This window comes from Neoarius graeffei, chromosome 15 (genome assembly GCF_027579695.1).
Source record: "Neoarius graeffei isolate fNeoGra1 chromosome 15, fNeoGra1.pri, whole genome shotgun sequence".
Classification (NCBI taxonomy): domain Eukaryota; kingdom Metazoa; phylum Chordata; class Actinopteri; order Siluriformes; family Ariidae; genus Neoarius; species Neoarius graeffei.
In genome coordinates, this window is record NC_083583.1 from 35,803,471 (window position 1) to 35,828,806 (window position 25,336).

At 40.4% G+C, this 25,336-nt stretch overlaps 1 protein-coding gene across 1 annotated transcript in view; it reads left to right on the forward strand.

Moving 5' to 3' along the window:
- arhgef18b (rho/rac guanine nucleotide exchange factor (GEF) 18b) overlaps window positions 1–25,336 on the forward strand; it is a 119,071-nt gene that overhangs the window by 19,239 nt on the left and 74,496 nt on the right. Inside the window, 3 exon segments of the mRNA XM_060941200.1 lie at window positions 3,840–3,908; window positions 4,317–4,422; window positions 9,545–9,764. Of these exon segments, the coding sequence (XP_060797183.1) occupies window positions 3,840–3,908; window positions 4,317–4,422; window positions 9,545–9,764 (395 nt within the window).

The window sequence follows — 25,336 nt, forward strand, 5'->3', positions numbered from 1 at the left end:
TGTTGAATCTGCACATTTATGGCTGAGCCATTACTCATCTTTCCATTGCAATTTTCGCTACTCTGCATCTTTCATCCTTTTGAATCTTCCTCCCTGTTGTATTGATTTTTTTTTTGTCCTACACTCTCAGAAGCAAATGGTACTGAACTGTATTTTTCCTTGTCACTGAGGTCGTACCACCAAGAATACACCTTTTGTACCTTTAGTATGAATCTTTTACCTTGAAAACTGCAGTTTACTATTTAGTATGTAGTGTATCTTTAAAGCTTTACTTTTACAGTTGGATTAGGTAAGATTTGTTAAAATTTATCAAGATCAGGTCTCTAACAGATAAGTAATGGAGTTGAATAAGATTTGAATTTTTTTTTCCACTCCTTGAATCGGCCCCATTCCCACCCAAGTACACAATGCTCCACCCTAGCAGATCAACTAGCATTAGCGTTAGCATGCACTGTCATGACATTCTGCCATTCAACTGCTAGAAAGCTGAGTTATAACACTATAAACAAGTGAAATTTGGCTCATACTGACTTATATGGATGGTCATGACTGTGTGACTGTAACAGCTTCTGTTAATATTGAAAAAAACATATTTACTTGGATTTTTATGTAAAGAAGGTAGTTAAAAAATTCAAAGCTTATACAGTACAAGTAATGCCAGTCAGCCAGGGTGTTTTTTTGTTTTTGTTTTTTATTTTTGCTCACAGGAGAATTATCTGGCGGCACGGTGGTGTAGTGGTTAGCGCTGTTGCCTCACAGCAAGAAGGTCCGGGTTCGAGCCCCGTGGCTGGCGAGGGCCTTTCTGTGTGGAGTTTGCATGTTCTCCCCGTGTCCGCGTGGGTTTCCTCCGGGTGCTCCGGTTTCCCCCACAGTCCAAAGACATGCAGGTTAGGTTAACTGGTGACTCTAAATTGACCGTAGGTGTGAATGTGAGTGTGAATGGTTGTCTGTGTCTATGTGTCAGCCCTGTGATGACCTGGCGACTTGTCCAGGGTGTACCCCACCTTTCGCCCGTAGTCAGCTGGGATAGGCTCCAGCTTGCCCGCGACCCTGTAGAACAGGATAAAGCGGCTAGAGATAATGAGATGAGATGAGAATTATCTGGCGGTGTTTGGTACTTGCTGATTTCTCATCCTAACATGAACGAGCACTCCAGACCCTAACACAGTTTTCCAAATGGGTTTTTGCAGCCACATAAAACACTTGTACAAAACTCATGGCTTCAGCAACTCATTGTAAAATTAGGAAATAACACAGTACCAGTCAAACTTTACTCATTCATAGGTTTTTTTTTTCTGTATTTTGACTATTTTCTACATTGTAGAACAATACTGAAGACATCAAAACTATGAAATAACTTCTGGAACATATATGGAATTATGCGGTAAACAGAAAAGTGTAAAAAAAAAAGTATGATATTTTAGATTCTTCAACGTAGCCACTGTTTACCTTGATGACGCTTTGTACATTATTGGCAGGGAGTCACCTGGAATGCTTTTCAATTAACAGGCGTGCCTCATCAAAAGTTAATTGGTGCAATTTCTTGCTTTCTTAATGCGTTTGAGATCAAACAGTAAATAATAAAAATACAGTAAATAGCCCTATTCCACAACTGTAGTAATCCATATTATGTTGAGAACCGCACAACTATCCATCCATTATCTGTAGCCACTTATCCTGTACAGGGTTGCAGGCAAGCTGGAGCCTATCCCAGCTGACTATGGGCGAGAGGCGGGGTACACCCTGGACAAGTCACCACATAGAGACAAACAACCATTCACACTCATGGTCAATTTAGAGCCACCAGTTAACCTAACCTGCATGTCTTTGGCCTGTGGAGGAAACCGGAGCACCCGGAGGAAACCCACACAGACTCCATACAAAAAGGCCCCCGTCAGCCACTGGGCTTGAACCCAGGACCTTCTTGCTGTGAGGCGACAGTGCTAACCACTACACCACCGTGCTGCCTACCGCGCAACTCAGTAAAGAAAAATGACATCCATCATTGGTTTAAGATATTAAGTGTATTTTAATTAATAAAAATAAAGAAAAAATCACTGAATATATAGAATTATATATGTAATTCATGAATGAATCATTCTTTCTTAACAACTCTGCTCAGTGAATCAGCCAAACTGATTCAGAATCAATTCTAAATAAATCACAGGTTTCTTTGCTGTTATCTATACACCAAAAATAGACAGACTTAATGAACGAAAATGCATTTTAAGATGTATCCTTTAGGAGCATTGTATGTGTCCTTTCCAGAGAAATCAGTCTGATAATTCTGTTCATTTTATGAGTTCCACAAAAGTAATTAATATATATATATTTTTTCTTGGGTGGTGTAGTGGTTAGCACTGTTGCCTCACAGCAAGAAGGTCTTGGGTTCGAGCCCAGCGACCGGTGAGGGCCTTTCTGTGTGGAGTTTGCATGTTCTCCCCGTGTCCGCGTGGGTTTCCTCCGGGTGCTCCGGTTTCCCCCACAGTCCAAAGACATGCAGGTTAGGTTAACTGGTGACTCTAAATTGACCGTAGATGTGAATGTGAGTGTGAATGGTTGTCTGTGTCTATGTGTCAGCCCTGTGATGACCTGGCGACTTGTCCAGGGTGTACCCCGCCTTTCGCCCGTAGTCAGCTGGGATAGGCTCCAGTTTGCCTGCGACCCTGTAAGGCAGGATAAGCGGCTACAGATAATGGATGGATGTTTTTTCTTTTCTGTCATTATATATTTGGTACGTTGAACAAAAAGTCACACACAGAGAGAGCAAAAAGAGACAAAGCACAGTGAGGTTGTATATTTTCTTTTCGAACACCAGCAGTTATTCCTCCTCCACCCACTACACACACACACACACACACACTTAGTCTCTGTGTCTTGTTCATCTTAGGCTGATGGTACAAAAAGTACTGCATGAGCTTAAGCTGTATCATTGGTAAGTAAACAAAGTGACAGGAACCTGCTATATCTGGTACACACACACACACACACACGTGACTGTCCTCTAGCTTAAAACAGCCACTCGGCAGCATGCAAAGCCCAGTGGTCACAATGCACCAAGTCTGGTTAGCATTAAAGGAAACATTCGCCCAAAAATAAAATGCACGCTAGCAGAGACATGGGTCATGTCTGTTGTTACAAGTATAATTTAGCTAACAATTAATGGAGGCTTATAGCTTCCAGTTTAGCATGGTGCATCACTTCCTTGCCTCACACTGTTTGTACCTAAACAGTTTCAGATCAAATCAGTGAAATCATTTCTAATCATTAGGCTCTGTTCCCTAACTGAATCTGACACCAAACCGTGTGCTGAGGAAGAAGGTGATTTTATCCTACATATGTGTTTATCTCTGTGTCCATGTTTACAGATAATATTATGTCGGAAAGCACGTCAAGAAGTCTGTTTGAGACATTGAACATCTCCACAAAGCCAACTGTGAGATTATTTAGATGTACGTTAAGTGCACCATGCTAAACTGGTGGCTATAAGCTCCCATTATTTGTTAGTAATATTAGCTTGGTAGCAACACTAAAACAGCAAACGTCAATCACCAAACATGCCTCAGGACATTCTGTGCATTTAATTTTTGGCCCAGTTGTTCCTTTGGTCATGCTAATATGAAAGTGTGATGCTCATTCACTTTGCTGCTTTTCATCATCGCACTCATTTTGAGCAAAAAATAAATCCAGTAATCCTGCATGAGCACTACGAGTGTTTCTGATATTGACTTCCTGGCCGTGGTGTCTCTGTGGTTTTCCCTCTCATTTGTGTGATACAGTAAAAGAGAGAGTTTGTGTGTGTGTGTGTGTGTGTGTGTGTGTGTGTGCATTGTCCATAGGGCCAATCGCAGACCCTCAACTGCTGACAGGAAAGAAAATGTCACCTGGTATGAATTTCTCTCCATCGAGTAAGTCCAGTCATTTTTTTTCTTCTATATGCTCTTTAAAAAACTAAAAAGCAGGAAGGAGGAGTGGCCTTTGTGCTTCAATAATAGTAAAGGAGGCATGGCTTTTGTGCTTTGGTTACCATGAAGGAGGCATGAGCTCTGATCTTCAGTAGCAGTGAAGGAGGCATGGCCTCTGTGCTGAAGTCCCAGTGAAGGAGGCTAATCATCTGCAACAGATCTTTAAAATTTTAATATTTTGCAATATACAATAAATGCCAGACATATTTTCACCTCCTTTTCCATTTGATTTGGAAGCCACTGTTTTCTGTCAATAAAATTGTAGACTGCATATACGGTAGAAAGAGTTTTTCAAATTTCCTCCCACATACTCTAAAATCTGCCACTTATCCTGTTCTCTGGAAACGTTAGGAATGAGGAAGAGGAGAGAGTGGAGAGGGCAGAGAAGGGCACAAAGGTGAAGCGCACTCTGAGCTCGTTGAGGAACCGAATGACCGGATCCTTCAACAAAGATAAGGTGAGGACACATACGTACACTCATGGTGATTTGTTATTCTGCAGGATAACACACTTCCTCTGTGTCTGAGCACCATGCAATGGTTTACAGGACACATTGCTGCAATATGTGCTGTAACTTCCTTTTTTACCCACATTAAAAAAAGGTTTATCTTATAATGGAGTGGTCGTCTTGCTTAATTACTTGCTTACACGACATATTAACGTACACAGCCCTGATTTTAAAACAGCTGGCATGTTGTGCAAAACGTAAATAAAAACAGAACGCAATGGTTTGCAAATCCTTTTTGACCTACAGTGGTGCTTGCAAGTTTGTGAACCCTTTAGAATTTTCTATATTTCTGTATAAATATGACCTAAAACATCATCAGATTTTCACACAAGTCCTAAAAGTGGATAAAGAGAACCCAGTTAAACAAATGAGACAAGAATATTACACTTGGTCATTTATTTATTGAGGACAATGATCCAATATTACATATCTGTGAGTGGCAAAAGTATGTGAACCTCTAGGATTAGCAGTTAATTTGAAGATGAAATTAGAATCAGGTGTTTTCAATCAATGGGATTGTGAGTGGGCACCCTGTTTTATTAAAAGAACAGGGATCTATCAAAGTCTGATCTTCACAACACACGTTTGTGGAAGTGTATCATGGCACGAGCAAAGGAGATTTCTGAGGACCTCAGAAAAAGCGTTGTTGCTCATCAGGCTGGAAAAGGTTACAAAACCATCTCGAAAGAGTTTAGACTCCACCCATCCACAGTCAGACAGATTGTGTACAAATGGAGGAAATTCAAGACCATTGTTACCCTCCCCAGGAGTGGTCGAAGAAACAAAGATCACTCCAAGAGCAAGGCGTGTAATAGTCGGCGAGGTCACAAAGGACCCCAGGGTAACTTCTAAGCAACTGAAGGCCTCTCTCACATTGGCTAATGTTAATGTTCATGAGTCCACCATCAGGAGAACACTGAACAACAATGGTGTGCATGGCAGGGTTGCAAGGAGAAAGCCACTGCTTTTCAAAAAGAACAATGCTGCTCATCTGCAGTTTGCTAAAGATCACATGGACAAGCCAGAAGGCTATTGGAAAAAATGTTTTGTGGCCAGATGAGACCAAAATAGAACTTTTTGGTTTAAATGAGAAGTGTTATGTTTGGAAAAAGGAAAACACTGCATTCCAGCATAAGAACCTTATCCCATCTGTGAAACATGGTGGTGGTAGTATCATGGTTTGGGCCTGTTTTGCTGCATCTGGGCCAGGACGGCTTGCCATCATTGGTGGAACAATGAATTCTGAATTATACCAGCAAATTCTAAAGGAAAATGTCAGGACATCTGTCCATGAACTGAATCTCAAGAGAAGGTGGGTCATGCAGCAAGACAACGACCCTAAGCACACAAGTCGTTCTACCAAAAAATGGTTAAAGAAGAATAAAGTTCATGTTTTGGAATGGCCAAGTCAAAGTCCTGACCTTAATCCAATCGAAATGTTGTGGAAGGACCTGAAGCGAGCAGTTCATGTGAGGAAACCCACCAACATCCCAGAGTTGAAGCTGTTCTGTACAGAGGAATGGGCTAAAATTCCTCCAAGCCAGTGTGCAGGACTGATCAACAGTTACCGGAAACATTTAGTTGCAGTTATTGCTGCACAAGGGGGTCACACCAGATACTGAAAGCAAAGGTTCACATACTTTTGCCACTCACAGATATGTAATATTGGCTCATTTTCCTCAATAAATAAATGACCAAGTATAATATTTTTGTCTCATTTGCTTAACTGGGTTCCCTTTATCTACTTTTAGGATTTGTGTGAAAATCTGATGATGTTTTAGGTCACATTTATGCAGAAATTTAGAAAATTCTAAAGGGTTCACAAACTTTCAAGCATTGAATACAATACAAAGACAAGATATTTAAAGTTCAAACTAGTCAACTTTATTATTTTTTGGTAAATCTACACCCATTCTGAATTTGATGCCTGCAACATGTTCCAAAAAAGTTTACCACTGTGCTACATCACCATTTCTTTTAACAACACTCAATAAGCTTTTGGGAACTGAACACACTAATTGTTGAGGTTTTGAACATGAAATTTTTTCCCATTCTTGCTTGATATATGACTTCAGTTGCTCAGCAGTCCAGGGTCTCTGATATTTTGTGCTTCGTAATGCGCCACATGGGTGACACGGTTGTGTAGTGGTTAGCACTGTCATCTCACAGCAAGAAGGTTCTGAGTTTGATGGGGGCCTTTCTGTATGGAGTTTGCATGTTCTCCCTGTGTCTGTGTGGATTTCCTCTGGGTGCTCCGGTTTCCCCCACAATCCAAAGACTTGCGGTGAGGTTAACATGGGGCAGCCTTGGCCTGAAGGTGGGGCTGAAATGCCCTTGAACAAGGCACCTAATTCCAAACTGCTCCCCGGGCGCTGTAGCATAACTGTCCACTGCTCTGGGTATGTGTGTGTGTGTGCTTATTGTTCACTTGTGTGTGCATATGTGTGTTCACTGCTTCAAATGGGTTAAATGCAGAGGTTAAATTTCACTGTGTGCTTAAGTCTGTGCTTGAGTGTAGTTGTGATAAATAAAGGTTTATTTTTCTTCTTCTTCAGTGAGAGGCAGGCAGACCAATTTAGCACCTGCACTCTTATACTACAAAGCCACACTATTGTAACACATGCAGAATGTGGTTTGGCATTGGCTTGCTGTTATGACATCCCTGAGAAAGACATCATCTGGATGGCAGCGTATGTTGCTCCAAAACCTGTATGTATCTTTCAGCATTAATAGAGCCTTCACAGATGTGCAAGTTACCCATGCCATGGGTACTAACACACCCCCATACCTTCACAGATGCTGGTATTGAACTTTGCGCTGATAACAATCTGGATGGTCCTTTTCCCCTTTAGCACAGAGGACACAACATCCATCTCATCTCATCTCATTATCTCTAGCCGCTTTATCCTGTTCTACAGGGTCACAGGCAAGCTGGAGCCTATCCCAGCTGACTATGGGCGAAAGGCGGGGTACACCCTGGACAAGTCGCCAGGTCATCACAGGGCTGACACATAGACACAGACAACCATTCACACTCCCATTCACACCTACGGTCAATTTAGAGTCACCAGTTAACCTAACCTGCATGTCTTTGGACTGTGGGGTAAACCGGAGCACCCGGAGGAAACCCACACGGACACAGGGAGAACATGCAAACTCCACACAGAAAGGCCCTCATTGGCCACAGGGCTCGAACCCAGGACCATCTTGCTGTGAGGCGACAGCGCTAACCACTACACCACCGTGCCGCCCCACAACGTCCATGATTACCAAAAACAATTTGAAATGTGGACTCGTCAGACCACAACACACTTTTCCACTTTGTGTCAGTCCATCTCGGATGAGCTCGGGCCCAGAGAATTCAGCAGTGTTTCTATATGTTGTTGATATATGGCTTTTGCTTTGCATGGTACAACAGATGCAGTGATGAACTGTGTTTACTGACAATGGTTTTCCATTCCTGAGCCCATATAGTAATGTCCTTTATATAATCCTGTTGTATTTTAATTCAATGCTGCCTGAGGGATCAAAGGTTACAGGTGTTCAATGTTGGTTTTTGGCCTTGCCCTCTACGTGCAGAGATTTCTCTGGAGTCTCTGAATCTTTTGATGATATTGTCGATGGTGAAATCCCTAAATTCTTTGCAATTGTACATTGAGAAACATTGGTCTTAAACTGTTGGACTATTTGCCCATGCAATTTTTACACAAAGTGGTGAACCTCACCTCATCCTTGCTTATGAACAACTGAGCCTTTCCAATTACCAATTAATCTGTTTACCTGTAAAATGTTCCAAACAGGTTTTTTTTTTTTGACGGTTCCACAACTTTCCCAGTCTTTTGCTGCTCCTGTCTCAACTTTTTTGGAACATGTTGCAGGCATCAAATTCAGAAGGAGTGTATATTTACAAAAAGCAGTAAAGTTTATCAGTTTGAACATAATATAGCTTGTCTTTGTATTGTATTCAACTGAATATAGGTCGAAAGGATTGGCAATTCATTGGATTCTGTTTATATTTATATATAAACAGTGTCCCAACTTTTTTGGAGTCAGGATTGTACAGTACTTCAGTGATATGCATGAAATATTGAGTAATATCTATGGATGTATGGATGGATGATAAAATGAATGTATACTTGTTGCTACAGTTGGATGTTAGAATGAGCGATTGAGTGGATAGATTGGTGAATGAATTGAGGGGATGATTGGAAGGATGACTATGGGGATAAATGGATGGATGGATGGATGGATGGATGGATGGATGGATGATATGAAGAGGTCAGATGTATGATGTACATGTATGACAGGAGTAAGGAGTAAGTGCATAAGGTAGGGTAAATGGAAGATAAGTAAATGGGTAGGATAAATGGAAGATGGATAAATAATCAGATGGATGAATATTAGGATGGGTATTGTATGGATGACAGGATCTATCAATTATACTGGGTGGATGAATGGGTGATGGATGAGTGGATAAAGGGATGAATGTATACTTGTTGCTATGTTGCTACAGTTGGATGTTAGAATGAGCAATTGAGTGGATAAATTGGTGAATGAATTGAGGGGATGATTGGAAGGATGACTATGGGGATAAATGGATGGATGGATGGATGATATGAAGAGGTCAGATGTATGATGAATTAGTGGTAGGACTGATGGGTTATCTATGGATGTATGGATGGATGATAAAATGAGTGACTTTTATTGGTTGGATGGCTGATTTGAATTAATGACACAATGGATAAGCAGATGGAAGGACAAGGATAGATGTATGATGGATAGATGGATGGATGAATAGATGAAAGGATGGATGGGGATGGTTTAATGACAAAATAAAGTACAGGATGGATGATTGGTTAAATATAAAAGGTTGACAGTATGATGAATTAGTGGTATGCATGGATGGATGGATGGATGGATGGATGGATGGATAGATGGATGATAATTAGTATTATACCACTGCACGTGCATGCACATTCCGATACATAATAACTCACATTTTTATGTTGCGCGTAAAATGAACGTATAGATTATAACATGATGTTGTTTTTTTGTCATGTTTGTGTTCCAGGGTAAGAACCGTGAAAAAGAGCAGCAGAAAGAGAGAGAAAGAGAGAGGGAAAAGGAGAAAGGGAAGGAAAAAGAGAGGGAAAGGGAGCTGAAGGAGAGCACTTATGCAGTTATCAGCAGCTGTAATGGCCACCAGCTTGTGCGTGGCTCTTTCTCGAGCCGAGCCACATGCTCACTGTGCAGCAAGACCCTGCAGAGGAAGCATGGTCTGCAGTGTGTCAGTGAGTACTAAACACAGCCACCACACACATGCACACACACTCGCACGTGGCTGCATGTGCACACAGCCCTTGCATGCACCAAACACATACACACACACACACGGCATTAACCACAGCTACTGTCACCAAAAGCAACTTGTTTACTTTCCATTTGTGGCTGTGTTTTTGCGTTTCCCATCATGCAAAGCTGCATGTAGTGTCTGCACAAGGCAAGAGTCCCAGTGTGTGGGAAAAATCCCTCGGGCTTAACCTCTAATACCTTGTTAGAATGGATTAGAAATTATCTATCCGACTATAATGAGGTATCACAGTCCTAGTAATAATATTACTATAATCCATTTTTTTATTAAAGAGATAGTTGGATATATGTCTATCACCACAAATTTAGACAATTAGCCAGGAAATTTGGTGTCTGTGGTTTGCTTTTTGAGTTTTGCAACGGAGCTAGAAAGAGTAAAGTAGCTAGCAAGTAAAGGAAGCTTCTTCTATAACTACCAGTTTATCTTCATGCAAAATGAAGGCCTTATTACAGCTTGAGCTATCAGAGAGCTAGCAGGGCCAAGCCCCCATCTTTCAAAGGTAAAAAATAAATAAATAAAAATCCATATAAGGTTTAATTTTTTGCATTCACCTCATCTTATCTGCAGTTAACACGTTTTAAATACAATTATTTGTGATTCTATTGAAACCAAGTGTAACAGCACTACTAACAGTCATACAAAAAAACCCCACACAGAATAATATGAAGTGAAGCTGTGAGTTGACTGTAATGAACCCACTGTTGTAGGTTTATGCAGCCAATCAGCGACAGTCATATCATGTAACTACACAATTTGACACGCCCACCTACATTGCCTTGAAAAGTATTCATCCCCCTTGGTGTTTGTCCTGTTTTGTCGCATTACAAGCTGGAATTAAAATGGATTTTTGGGGGGTTAGCACCATTTGATTTACACAACATGCCTACCACTTTAAAGGTGCACATTGTTGTTTTATTGTGACACAAACAATAATTAAGATGAAAAAACAGAAATCTGGAGTGTGCATAAGTATTCACTCCCTTTCATATGAAACCCCTAAATAAGAGCTGGTCCAACCAATTCACTTCATAAGTCACGTAATTAGTTGATTAAGATCCACCTGTGTGCAATCAAAGTGTCACATGATCTGTCACATGATGTCTGTATAAATTACCCTGTTCTGGAAGGACCCTGACTCTGTAACACTACTAAGCAAGCAACATGAAAACCAAGGAGCACTCCAAACAGGTCAGAGACAAAGATGTGAAGAGGTATAGATCAGGGTTGGGTTATAAAAAATTTCCCAAACTTTGAATATCCCAGGGAGCACCATTAAATCCATTATAGCAAAACGGAAAGAATATGGAACCACTACACACCTGACAAGAGAAGGCTGTGCACCAAAACTCACAGACCGGGCAAGGAGGGCATTAATCAGAGATGAAACAAAGACACCAACGATAACAGCTGCAAAGATCTACAGCGGAGATGGGAGTATCTGTCCGTAGGACCACTTTAAGCCGTACACTCCACAGAGTGGGGCTTGATGGAAGAGTGGCCTGAAAAAAGCAATTGCTTAACGAAAAAAAAGAAAACATGCTTGGAGTTTGCCCAACAGCATACGGCAAACTCCCCAAACACATGGAAGATTCTCTGGTCAGATGAGACTAAAATTGAACTTTTTGGCCATCATGGGAAGCATCATGTGTGGTGCAAATCCAACACTTCCCATCACCCTGAGAACACCATTCCTACAGTGAAGCATGGTGGTGGCAGCATCATATTGTGGGGATGTTTTTTCATCCGTAGGGACAGGAAAGCTGGTCACGACTGAAGGAAAGATAGATGACACTAAATACAGGGCAATTCTGGAGGACAACCTGTTGGAGTCGGACAGAGGTTTGAGACTGGGACGAAGGTTCATGCTCCAGCAGGACAATGACCCTAAACATACTGCTAAAGTTACATTGGAGTAGTTTAAAGGGAAACATTTAAATGTCTTGGAATGGCCTAGTCAAAGCCCAGACCTCAATCCAATTGAGAATCTGTGGCATAACTTGAAGATTGCTGGACACCAGCGCAACCCAACTAACTTGAAGGAGTTGGAGCAGTTTTGCCTTGAGGAATGGGCAAAAATCCCAGTGGCTAGATATGCTAAGCTAATAGAGACATACCCCAAGAGACTTGCAGCTGTAATTGCAGCAAAAGGTGGCTCTACAAAGTATTGACTTTGGGGGGTGAATACCTATGCACACTCCAGATTTCTGTTTTTTCATTTTAATTATTGTTTGTGTCACAATAAAAAACAATATGCACCTTTAAAGTGGTAGGCATGTTGTGTAAATCAAATGGTGCTAACCCCCCCAAAATCCCTTTTAATTCCAGCTTGTAATGCGACAAAACAGGACAAACACCAAAAGGGATGAATACTTTTGCAAGATCCTGTAGTTTTAGCTCCAATGAGCTGATATAGTCTCGCCCATTTTGGTGACGTGTCTCTAATACATCACTAGTAGGCATTTTACAGACTCAGTAGCAGGTGTATTGAACGTGAACAACGTGGATTATTTACTCTGTCATTTTTTTTTTTATAAATTATGTTTGGAGGAGTAACTGGAAGTTGATAGACTGAGCACACATTGTCTAATCAAAGTACAAATTACACAAAAGGGCAGATGACCAAACTGTAATTTTGGTGTTTTTTGGTTTGAACAAAATGGTTGCAACTTATCTGTGTACTGTGTTTCTTATTCAGATGAAACGCAGTTGTGATTAAAATGCCAAAAGTTATATATAAGCTTTTAAATTATATATTAGTGATATATATTATTCACTCCCCCCAAACAAAATTAAACACCAGCCGCCATTGATCATTGTCACTAGCATCATCCATCCATCCATCCATCCATCCATCATCTGTAGCTGCTTATCCTGTCCTACAGGGTTGCGGGCACAGGGATCATGCTTATCCCAGCTGACTATGGGCGAGAGGCGGGGTACACCCTGGAGAAGTCGCCAGGCCATCACAGGGCTGGCACATAGACACAGACAATCATTCACACTCACATTCACACCTACGGTCAATTTAGAGTCACCAGTTAACCTAACCTGCATGCCTTTGGATTGTGGGGGAAACCGGAGCACCCGGAGGAAACCCACGCGGACACGGGGAGAACATGCAAACTCCACACAGAAAGGCCCTCATCCGCCACTGGGCTCGAACCCAGGACCTTCTTGCTGTGAGGCGACAGTGCTAACCACTACACCACCGTGCCGCCCGTTACTAGCATCATGTGACTTCATTTTACGTACATTTATTTCAGCTAGTATTTTTTGCATAGTGCTCCTTCTGTAGTATTTCTTACAACCCCGATTCCAAAAAAGTTGGGACAAAGTACAAATTGTAAATAAAAACGGAATGCAATAATTTACAAATCTCAAAAACTGATATTGTATTCACAATAGAACATAGACAACATATCAAATGTCGAAAGTGAGACATTTTGAAATTTCATGCCAAATATTGGCTCATTTGAAATTTCATGACAGCAACACATCTCAAAAAAGTTGGGACAGGGGCAATAAGAGGCTGGAAAAGTTGAAGGTACAAAAAAGGAACAGCTGGAGGACCAAATTGCAACTCATTAGGTCAATTGGCAATAGGTCATTAACATGACTGGGTATAAAAAGAGCATCTTGGAGTGGCAGCGGCTCTCAGAAGTAAAGATGGGAAGAGGATCACCAATCCCCCTAATTCTGCGCCGACAAATAGTGGAGCAATATCAGAAAGGAGTTCGACAGTGTAAAATTGTAAAGAGTTTGAACATATCATCATCTACAGTGCATAATATCATCAAAAGATTCAGAGAATCTGGAAGAATCTCTGTGCGTAAGGGTCAAGGCCGGAAAACAATACTGGGTGCCCGTGATCTTCGAGCCCTTAGACGGCACTGCATCACATACAGGCATGCTTCTGTATTGGAAATCACAAACTGGGCTCAGGAATATTTCCAGAGAACATTATCTGTGAACACAATTCACCGTGCCATCCGCCATTGTCAGCTAAAACTCTATAGTTCAAAGAAGAAGCCGTATCTAAACATGATCCAGAAGCGCAGACGTCTTCTCTGGGCCAAGGCTCATTTAAAATGGACTGTGGCAAAGTGGAAAACTGTTCTGTGGTCAGACGAATCAAAATTTGAAGTCCTTTATGGAAATCAGGGACGCCGTGTCATTCAGACTAAAGAGGAGAAGGACGACCCAAGTTGTTATCGGCGCTCAGTTCAGAAGCCTGCATCTCTGATGGTATGGGGTTGCATTAGTGCGTGTGGCATGGGCAGCTTACACATCTGGAAAGACACCATCAATGCTGAAAGGTATATCCAGGTTCTAGAGCAACATATGCTCCCATCCAGACGACGTCTCTTTCAGGGAAGACCTTGCATTTTCCAACATGACAATGCCAAACCACATACTGCATCAATTACAGCATCATGGCTGCGTAGAAGAAGGGTCCGGGTACTGAACTGGCCAGCCTGCAGTCCAGATCTTTCACCCATAGAAAACATTTGGCGCATCATAAAACGGAAGATACGACAAAAAAGACCTAAGACAGTTGAGCAACTAGAATCCTACATTAGACAAGAATGGGTTAACATTCCTATCCCTAAACTTGAGCAACTTGTCTCCTCAGTCCCCAGACGTTTACAGACTGTTGTAAAGAGAAAAGGGGATGTCTCACAGTGGTAAACATGGCCTTGTCCCAAGTTTTTTGAGATGTGTTGTTGTCATGAAATTTAAAATCACCTCATTTTTCTCTTTAAATGATACATTTTCTCAGTTTAAACATTTGATATGTCATCTATGTTCTATTCTGAATAAAATATGGAATTTTGAAACTTCCACATCATTGCATTCCGTTTTTATTTACAATTTGTACTTTGTCCCAACTTTTTTGGAATCGGGGTTGTACTATTCTGTTAGATAAGATGCATTTAAAAGTTTACTTTTGCCTGCACAGTGAATATTTAATACAGAAAATGCACACATCTGTATTCAGAACTCTGATGTAACTATAGACTTAAACTGTATTAAAAACTCTCATGACAATTACAAATATGGGGCAAAGTTTGAGCAAATATAATGAGGATGGAAGCCAGTTTGTTAAATATACCTTGAAATATAAAATATAAATATAAATTAAAATACAACGTGTCATGATTGTGATAAAAGGACAATTCGTACAGAAATATGTATATCAGCAATATACTACACTAGATTTATTTCAATGATTGCCATCCTATCATTCATAGATCAATATACTAATAATTTTTCATTTTAAGATCGTCTCTTGCTTTTATGTTACGTCGTATTGCAGTTGACAAAAAAAAATGCTATTTACTTCTTCAGTCCTCATTTTCTACAACTGAATTTTGTAGGATTTAAAGGCGAGTGTTTGTGCTTAAAGGCAGTGGTCTAGATGTTCCTGAAGAACCCCATTTCAGACACTTCTACTAAAAAGAATATGGCAACCCCGGAGGTGTGAACTACACGCATATAATTTGGATATTCTGAAAGGGGTGCCCAGAAAAATGACTTAATCACCTGAAAATGCCACTGCATAAAGCTGCATAAAACTCAGAATATGTGCAAATTTCCCTGCATAAATATTGACATAACATTTGAACTTAGGTTGTGTACATGCTAAAATCTAAAAACACTGAAATTTTTTTTCTACATATTGTTTGTGTGCCTTCATGTAGCATGCCCTGGCTCTGCTTTTTGCTTTGTATTTAGCAAAAATACTAAATACAGTAGCTGTATGTTCAGCTTTGTGCTAATTAATCAGTCAAAAGATCACCAGAGAGAAAACAGCCATAAACACAAAAAATGGTGCTTGTGTTAAGGCAAATTTCAACAGGTTTCTGTAAATCTTTGAAGATTAGAGCAGCTTTCTGAGTAATAAATAAGAAACGTCAACAGCTGTTAACAGTGGGGTCCAATAATGACATGATTTGATGTACTAAGTTACTATTGTAAGACTTGATCCATTTTGTTTGGGTTCATGATGGACATTTTTATTTTGGGAGTGAAATGTGTGCATGCATCCTAAGTGTGGCGTGATTAATCAATAATCAAAAGGAGTACTTAAAAACATGTTTCGTTATAATTCAAGATGATAGTCATTCAAGTATAGCTGCCCTTCATAAGGAATATGTATAAAATGGCAGTTGGACAGCAAACCATTTTAGAGTTTTGAACTGAAATATGTGTCCATTATAGGCCTGTTGGTGGTGTTGGCAAAAACTAGTGCAAAACCTTTTTGGACCACGGTAATTCAGTGTGCCAAATTTCACGAAAGTTGTGCAAATGGTTCTGTGGGCTGCCATGGACTCCCATCATGCTCCTGCACTTTCACTTTCGGGGCCCCTAACAATGAAATTAAAATAAGTTGGTTAGTGCAGAAACACATTCACATGGCTAAACATCTGCTTTAAAGCTGAAATAATAAAACAGCATGAATCATGTTTACTTTTTAAATTTAAATAACATTTCTACAGCAGGGGCGGCACGGTGGTGTAGTGGTTAGCGCTGTCGCTTCACAGCAAGAAGGTCCGGGTTCGAGCCCCGTGGCCGGCGAGGGCCTTTCTGTGTGGAGTTTGCATGTTCTCCCCGTGTCCGTGTGGGTTTCCTCCGGGTGCTCCGGTTTCCCCCACAGTCCAAAGACATGCAGGTTAGGTTAACTGGTGACTCTAAATTGACCGTAGGTGTGAATGGGAGTGTGAATGGTTGTCTGTGTCTATGTGTCAGCCCTGTGATGACCTGGTGACTTGTCCAGGGTGTACCCCGCCTTTCGCCCGTAGTCAGCTGGGATAGGCTCCAGCTTGCCTGCGACCCTGTAGAACAGGATAAAGCGGCTAGAGATAATGAGATGAGATGAGATTTCTACAGCATGAAACTGCTGCAATAAGAAGTGTTTAATCTATTAAAAGAAAGAGAACGCAAACATTGGTTGTCATTTCGAAAAAGTGCGAGTTAATTTTGTTACTCTTACTTCCCCAGTCTGAAGAAACTTCTGCAGTATGGCGTGTTTCACACCTCATTGTCGAGAGGAAAGGGGAAATAAATGTCTTTACGGTCCATATGTTCTTTTTTTAAAGGCCACATTGTTTTGAAATATCAGGGGAAAGTACCCTGTGCTCATTTCATCTAGCATGAAGCATGCTTTCAAATACTTTTACTTTCAGATATGCTCAGTTGGAATGACCGTAAATTGACATAAAATTTTGGGGTAATTTTTGTTAGTAATTTTTGGGAGATTGCGTGGCATGAGGTGATTGACACTCGAACCACCAAGTCAATCAAGTCACCACTGTTTATCGAAAGTCCTTCCTGCACCATATGGCGCATAGGGTGGTGCCGACCTCCGTTTCTGTAGCCCTCGGCCTCTCGCCTATTACATAGCTAGGGATACAATGGGAGACTGGTCTTCTGGTAACTGCGAGAGTTTGACTCCCTGCTCACATCTGTATTGCAGCGTGCCTTGCCAGACGGCAGTAGGTACCATTTTTATGATGGTCTTTGGTATGACCCAACCACGAGTAGAACTCACAATCTCCCGATCGAGAGGTGGACACACTGACCACTAGGCCAACTTGTGGTTACCACTGTTTATATTGTACATTAAAACACAAGTGTCAGCCAGAATGCTGTGCAATAAAATCAAGTCATTTCAAACAGCAATGAAAAAATAAAAATAAAAGGTAATAAATTCATTTTAAAGCGTAGAACCACAGGACAAATCAGAAGACTCATTACAACAGACCTTAAAAGATTCAAATACATGTTTTAAGATTTTAAACTGGATTTTAAAGGGAACATATTATGGAAAAACTTGTTCAGTGCTTGTGCACATACACTTAGATATCTGGAGTGCCTACCAACCCACAAACTCTGAAACAAGATGACCCAGTCAGGTTCTTTGGGCTGCCTATTTCAGAAACGTGTGCTTCAACAAACCGTTCAGATTTGGCTCCCTTTCCTGTGTCACAAGGGGAACTTATTAGAATTATCCGGCCCCCTCATCTGAGTATCTCCACTTATAGCTTGAGAACTGCCTTTGTGAATGAATATTCATGAGGAAAGTACTATGTGATTGGCTAGCAGAAGAGGGTTGTGGGGTGAGCAGTGGCTCATTAGCATTTCAAGGACGAGGCACTCGAATCAGCGATTTTGAACAGGGCTGTTTAGACAGGGTGAGAATGTTAATGTGGTGCTTTGTCCTTCTGACATTTTGACCAAAGCATTTCCCAGATATTTCATTAAGACCTCAGGGAACTGTGTCAGCTTGTGGAAGAGGGATATGATATATCACCTTTAAAATGCCTTTGGGAAAATGCCTTTATTTAAAAAAAAAGGGGGGGTATGTCTCATCTCATCTCATTATCTCTAGCCACTTTATGTTGTTCCATAATTTTGAGCTGCAACAGAAAAAAACCACAGTCTCCTTTACAAACCAAATTAATTCAATTTTATTAAATTGTATTTGATTTAATCTTGTTTAAAATTCAAACTACAAAACACAATTTTCATTCGTCAAACTCCTCTTGGGGCGGCACGGTGGTGTAGTGGTTAGCGCTGTCACCTCATAGCAAGAAGGTCCAGGTTCGAGCCCCGTGGCCGGCAAGGGCCTTTCTGTGCGGAGTTTGCATGTTCTCCCCGTGTCCGCATGGGTTTCCTCCGGGTGCTCCGGTTTCCCCCACAGTCCAAAGACATGCAGGTTAGGTTAACTGGTGACTCTAAATTGACTGTAGGTGTGAATGTGAGTGTGAATGGTTGTCTGTGTCTATGTGTCAGCCCTGTGATGATCTGGCGACTTGTCCAGGGTGTACCCCGCCTCTCGCCCTTAGTCAGCTGGGATAGGCTCCAGCTCGCCTGCGACCCTGTAGAAGGATAAAGCGGCTAGAGATAATGAGATGAGATGAGATGAGAAACTCCTCTTGGATACTGATTTTGATTAAAACTCAATACTTCTGTATATAATTGATTTGGGGCAGGGCTATATATGTATCAGCTTTGAACCAGTGACGTATGAGATTAGAGGATAATGTAGTAACATTTTAGCCCAAGATTCTGCGTTCTAAGCCAATTTTCAACTATTTTATGTTATAGTGATGATGCTGGCTGCTATTAAATAAATTGCTAAGAAAATTACACTGCATATTCAGGACTCTTGTACTGTGTCAAATGGAGGCTAGTTTACTAGCAGGCTCATGTTATGTTCGCCAACTAGTGCCATTGATAATTATGAAGTTATTAGGACACCTAATATTATCTAATTAGCTCACAACTCAGCTTGAAGGTTCAATTTAATCTGTAATGTTGGCACAAATTGACGACACGCTTTTTAACCTCAGGGGTTTAATAATGAACTGACGGAATATGCCAGATGAGCAGGAGTAAAGGTACAGAACAGAGAAATGCTGGTCATCTGCCAGATAATAAGCACTTCATGAGCTTAAAATGGGGTTGTGAGAGTCGACACTGAAATGATCAGCACAGAAAGTAAAGGGAAACGACTGATTTAGAATTCAGCAGCGATGTGAGCTGCTGATGAATTCAGACTGATGAACTGTGTATTTGTTGCTTGGGTTTAAAACTGCATGTCCAAAGAGGGGTCTTTCATGTTTATGTTGAGTCACACAGGCTGACAAAAGCCATGATCACTCAGGAACAAGCAACCGTTGAAAAGCATCATCCAGTGGGTCTGGGGAATATGATGGATAATCGTTGGAGCAGGAGTTGCTTATTAAACAAACCAAGCTGACATATTTCATCAGGCTCCATGCAGCTTGAGCTGAAGGGGGAAAGTCACAGACCTTTAAAAAGCAAGAGTTATGACACAGCAAAGCTGGATATACAAATTACGCAATTATAGATTTTCATTTACAATCCTGAGGAAGTTAAGGCATTTTCAGTCCATGTCAATCAGTTACATCGGTATTTATTGTCAGAAAGTTATGCATATTTGGAGTTGGTTTATGCACCTGCTTAAGTCAAATTTCCTGGCTTCCTGTTCACATTACACAAGTCACCTGTGTGTAGTTCACACCTGCCAGATTTTTCTCAAGTACAAATGAGAAGAGTGAGTTAAAAAAAAATGCAACTAATCAAAAAATAACATACAGCTGTATCTCCTCTTAAGATCAAATGATCAGCAAATTCTCTTTAATTGCCTTTGGGATATTCAATTCCAGATGTGTAAAAACTTAAAGAATAGCAAGAAAGAAGTGATTCTATTTGATTATCCAGATACTACAAGAGCTGTGGCCAAATAATCTGGGTACCCATCAACTAACATTACAAAGCAATGGCTTTGTAAAAATCTTGGTGTCTTATTCCTCTTATCTTCTTTCTTCTTCTTCTTTTGGCTGCTCCCGATTAGGGGTTGCCACAGCGGATCTTTTGTCTCCATTTCTCCCTGTCTTCCGCATCCTTCTCTACCACACCTGCCACTTTCATGTCCTCTCTCACCACATCCATGTATCTCCTCTTTGGCCTTCCTCGTTTCCGTGTGCCTGGCAGCTCCATCCTCAACATTCTCCTTCCAACATGCTCTGCATCTCTTCTCAGGATGTGCCCATACCATCTCAGTCTCATCTCTCTTAGCTTAATTCCCAAGCTCTCCACATGTGCTGTCCCTCTGATGTGCTCGTTCCTTATCTTGTCCAACCTCCCATCACAAACCTTAACATCCTCAACTCCGCCACCTCCAACTTTGCCTCCTGTCTCTTCGTTAAGGGTACGGTCTCCAATCCATACATCACAGCTGGTCTCACTACTGTCTTATACATCTTACCTTTCACTTTCACTGGGACTTTCCTGTCGCAAATGACTCCTGAAATCCTTCTCCAATTGCTCCACCCTGCCTGCACTCGCTTTCTCACCTCACTATCGCAGCCCCCATTTTCCTGCACAGTTGACCCCAGGTACTTGAATTCACCAACTTTCTTTACGTCTGCTCCTTGCATCTTCACTACACTCTCATCCCCATTCTCATTGATGCACATGTATTCTGAATCTGTCTTATTCCTCTTATACCACAGTAATATGCAGTGATGACTATTTTTTATTTATTAAAGAACGTCATCTATCTGTCTACAGTGCTCAGCGTAAATGAGTAAAGTTTCTCAATATCTCAATGAACACAAACAATTTCCAAAATGTTGAAAAGACAAAGTTTAATATAACATCTGTTTAACTTATAACATGAAAGTAAGGTTAATAATATAACTTAGATTACACATTTTTCAGTTTTACTCAAATTAGGGTGGTGCAAAAATGAGTACACCCCACAACAAAAACCACTACATCTAGTACTTTGTATGGCCTCCATGATTTTTAATGACAGCACCAAGTCTTCTAGGCATGGAATGAACAAGTTGGCGACATTTTGCAACATCAATCTTTTTCCATTCTTCAACAATGACCTCTTTTAGTGACTGGATGCTGGATGGAGAGTGATGCTCAACTTGTCTCTTCAGAATTCCCCATAGGTGTTCGATTGGCTTCAGATCAGGAGACATACTTGGCCACTGAATCACTTTCACCCTGTTCTTCTTCAGACATCCAACAGTGGCCTTAGATGTGTGTTTACAATCACTGTCATGTTGGAAAAGTGCACGACGACCAAGGGCATGGAGTGATGGTAGCATCTTTCAGTATAGAGCAATACGTCTGTGAATTCATGATTCCATCAATGAAATGCAGCTCCCTGACACCAGCAGCACTCATGCAGCCCCACATAAGGACACTGCCACCACCATGTTTCATTGTAGGCACCAGGCATTTTTCTTTGTATTCCTCACCTTTGCGATGCCATACAGTTTTGAAGCCATCAGTTCCAAAAACATTTATCTTGGTCTCATCACTCCAGAGTATAGAGTCCCAGTAGTCTTCATCTTTGTCAACATGAGCCCTGGCAAACTCTAGACGGGCTTTTTTGTGCCTGGGCTTTAGGAGAGGCTTCTTTCGTGGATGGCGTCCATGCATGCCATTCCTCTTCAGTGTATGCCGTATTGTGTCATGGGAAATAGTTACCCCAGTTTGGCTTTCTACTTCTTTAGATAACTGCAGTGAACTTGCAAGCTGATTTTCTTCAACCCTTCTCATCAGAAGGCGCTCCTGTCGAGGTGTTAACTTCCGTGGACGACCTGGACGTCTCTGTGAGATGGTTGCAGTTCCAGCTTTCTTAAATTTTTGTGCCACTTTTGCTACAGTATTCTGACTGATCATCTTGTAGTCTTCACCTTTGTGGTGTAAAGAAATTATGTTCTTTGGGGAATTCTGAAGAGACAAGTTGAGCATCACTCTCCATCCAGCATCCAGTCACTAAAAGAGGTCATTGCTGAAGAATGGAAAAAGATTGATGTTGCAAAACTTGTTCATTCCATGCCTTGGTGCTGTCATTAAAAATCATGGAGGCCATACAAAGTACTAGATGTAGTGGTTTTTGTTGTGGGGTGTACTCATTTTTGCACCACCCTAATTTGAGTAAAACTGAAAAATGTGTAATCTAAGTTATATTATTAACCTTACTTTCACGTTATAAATTAAACAGATGTTATATTAAACTTTGTCTTTTCAACATTTTGGAAATTGTTTGTGTTCATTGAGATATTGTTTAAAATGTTACTTTTCAAAGGGGTGTACTCATTTACTCTGAGCACTCTATCTATCTATCTATCTATCTATCTATCTATCTATCTATCTATCTATCTATCTATCTATGCATGCCCGCATATATACACATACATACTTTTTTTATATGGTTTTAATGTGATGGAACATCCATAAAACAAGTTAGTTCATGTTTTCGTTTACATTATAGCAGCTATAAACAGTCGTTCCCTCGCCATCATTTCTTCCTCTCTCTCGTTTAGTTAATATGACAAAAAAAAAACATGCAGTGCTGCCACTAGAGAGTCCTTCCATACATTTTAAATAAATGCCTCATTACAGAAAACATCACCAAATCAATGATTATACACTTATCAATCTGTCTGCTGTACAGGTCCCTTTGTGAAGTGTTATTATAGAGACTACTATCGGCAGAGCTGCTGGTGTAGATCATTAATCAACACCTAAACAAACAGATTCGAGAATTCAACAGGGCTGTGGTATTATTAATATTATTATGATGATGATGATGATCAGAAACAGCACTGATTGACTGATTAAACCTTTGGAATGCGCCGTTTTTGCTCCCACAATGCCTTGGGAGATCAGGGGAGGACAGAGGGTGAATCACAAACGGCTTCAGATTGGATAAATAGTGAACTACATAGTGTATAGGGACCAGGATTGGATGGTGGAGCCATGTAGTACGGGACCACAGGGAGCAGGGAGAGATTTGGGATAGAGCCGAGATAAATCTACAGCAGCAAGATTAGTGGCGGCTGCAACGCAGAAACGGTTGTCAAACAGAGCTGTTTTGACTTTTAAATAAAATCCTGAAGGAAGCTGTTCGGCTGTGAGCGGAACTGCGGGGTGAAAGTGCTCAGGTGCGGCACACGCTACAGGTGCGGTTGATGTGAGTGAGTGCGCGCAGAGCTTTTATTGTTTGTCTACCATTATTAGACAAGCATTTCGGCCTGATTTGTTTGTTTTATCATCTTTATGTTTCATACAGAATATTTCCTGAATCTGTCTAATGGTCTATTGTACCATAGTACGTTATTAATGAAGCTGATATTATGTTTATTTTTATTTGTTTAATTGCATGCCTCGCCTGTTCATCATTTATTTATAATAAACAGTCAGGTTAGCTTTAGCTAACTAACCGGCTATGTAGCATTTTATATGTTGGACTGTTTTCTTTCACCCGAATGTTGTTGATCGCTCATAGCGCCAGCAAATGCTAACGCTAGCTAGCGTAGTTTAAAAAAAAGTGAATGGAGAGTTCGGGCTGTTAGGGATTCGATCAGAATACTTGGTGGTCGCTTTTTGATGACGCATCGATGCTGCGAAAACAAACTGGTAAAAAGGAATGCTAACAGCTGTAACACTATATTCAACAAGTGCACTGCAAAAACCTGGCTTACAAAAACAAGAAAAAGTAATAAAATGAGGAATATTTTACTTAAAATAAGCAAAATTATCTGCCAACAGAACAAGAAAATTTGACTTGGCAAGATTTTTAAAAACAAGTAAATATATCTAGCTTTAGAAACCCCACAGATGTCTTAAAACTAGTGTATTTATACTAAAAACAAGATTTGTACTACTCATTTTAACATGCTAGATACTTTGTCCCCCAACCAACAGTTTGACTATTTCATCTGGGTATATCGGTGTGCTCTGTTTAAGTAAGTGTTTATACCAACTGAGACCGCCAAATAAATCAAAACAACAAACCAATCCATTTTGTAGCCTATTTTTGTTGCCAGATTGACAATACGACAATTCATTTAATTTAGTTATCTGTTTTGTGTTAAGAGATTAAAAGAAAGGATAAGAGGCTTGAAATAAGAAATTCTGACTTTGACAAACTTGTCATGGTTAATATAACACCGATGAAATTATGGTAATTCTCATTTTAAGACAGAACTTACTCATAACCAGTAATAAAATCTCAATAACAAATTACAATACCTTATTAAAATAATTGAGGGAAAAAATGCTTAAAGTAAGTGAAATACTCTTACACAAAACCTGCTTGGAAAGGAGATTTATCTTGGCAGACAAATAACAAGTGCATTTTGTCTTGATTTAAGATATTTAATCTTGGTTAGATTTTACTTTTTGCAGTGTGGGAGAAAGTGAGTTAATTACATCATGTTTAACATTAAAAACACTTAATTTTTTTCTAAAATGTTCTTTGATTCTTTCTCTCCGTGTGTATGTGTATATTTTATATATATATATAATATAAAATTAATTGCATCTCAAATTAGAATATTGTGAAAAAGTTCAATATTTTCCGTCAGTTATTTAAGAAAGTGAAAATGTTCTATATTATAGACTCATTACACACAAGCTAAAATGCTTCAAGCATTTTTCTATTTTAATCAGTATGGCATACAGTACAAAAACATGAAAAACCCATCTCAAAATATTAGAATATTTTCATTTCGAGTTTGAGTAAAACAGTATGAACGCAGTGTATCTCTCGGTCTAGTTCAGTACACACAACCACAATCATGGGGAAGACTGCTGACTTGACTGTTGTCCAGAAGATGATCACTGATGCCCTCCACAAGGAGGGTAAGCCACAAAAGGTCATTGCTGAAAAGGGTGGCTGGAAAAGGTGCACAAGCAACAGGGATGGCTGCAGTCTTGAGAGGATTGTCAAGAAAAGTTGATCCAAGAACTTGGGAGAGCGTCACAAGGAGTGGACTGAAGCTGGTGTCAGTGTATCAAGACCCATCACGAACAGACATCTTCAAGAAAGGGGATACAACTTTCGCATTCCTAATATCAAACTACTCCTGAGCCAGAGCCAATGTCAGAAGTGTCTTATCTGGGCTAAGGAGAGAAAGAAATGGACTGTTG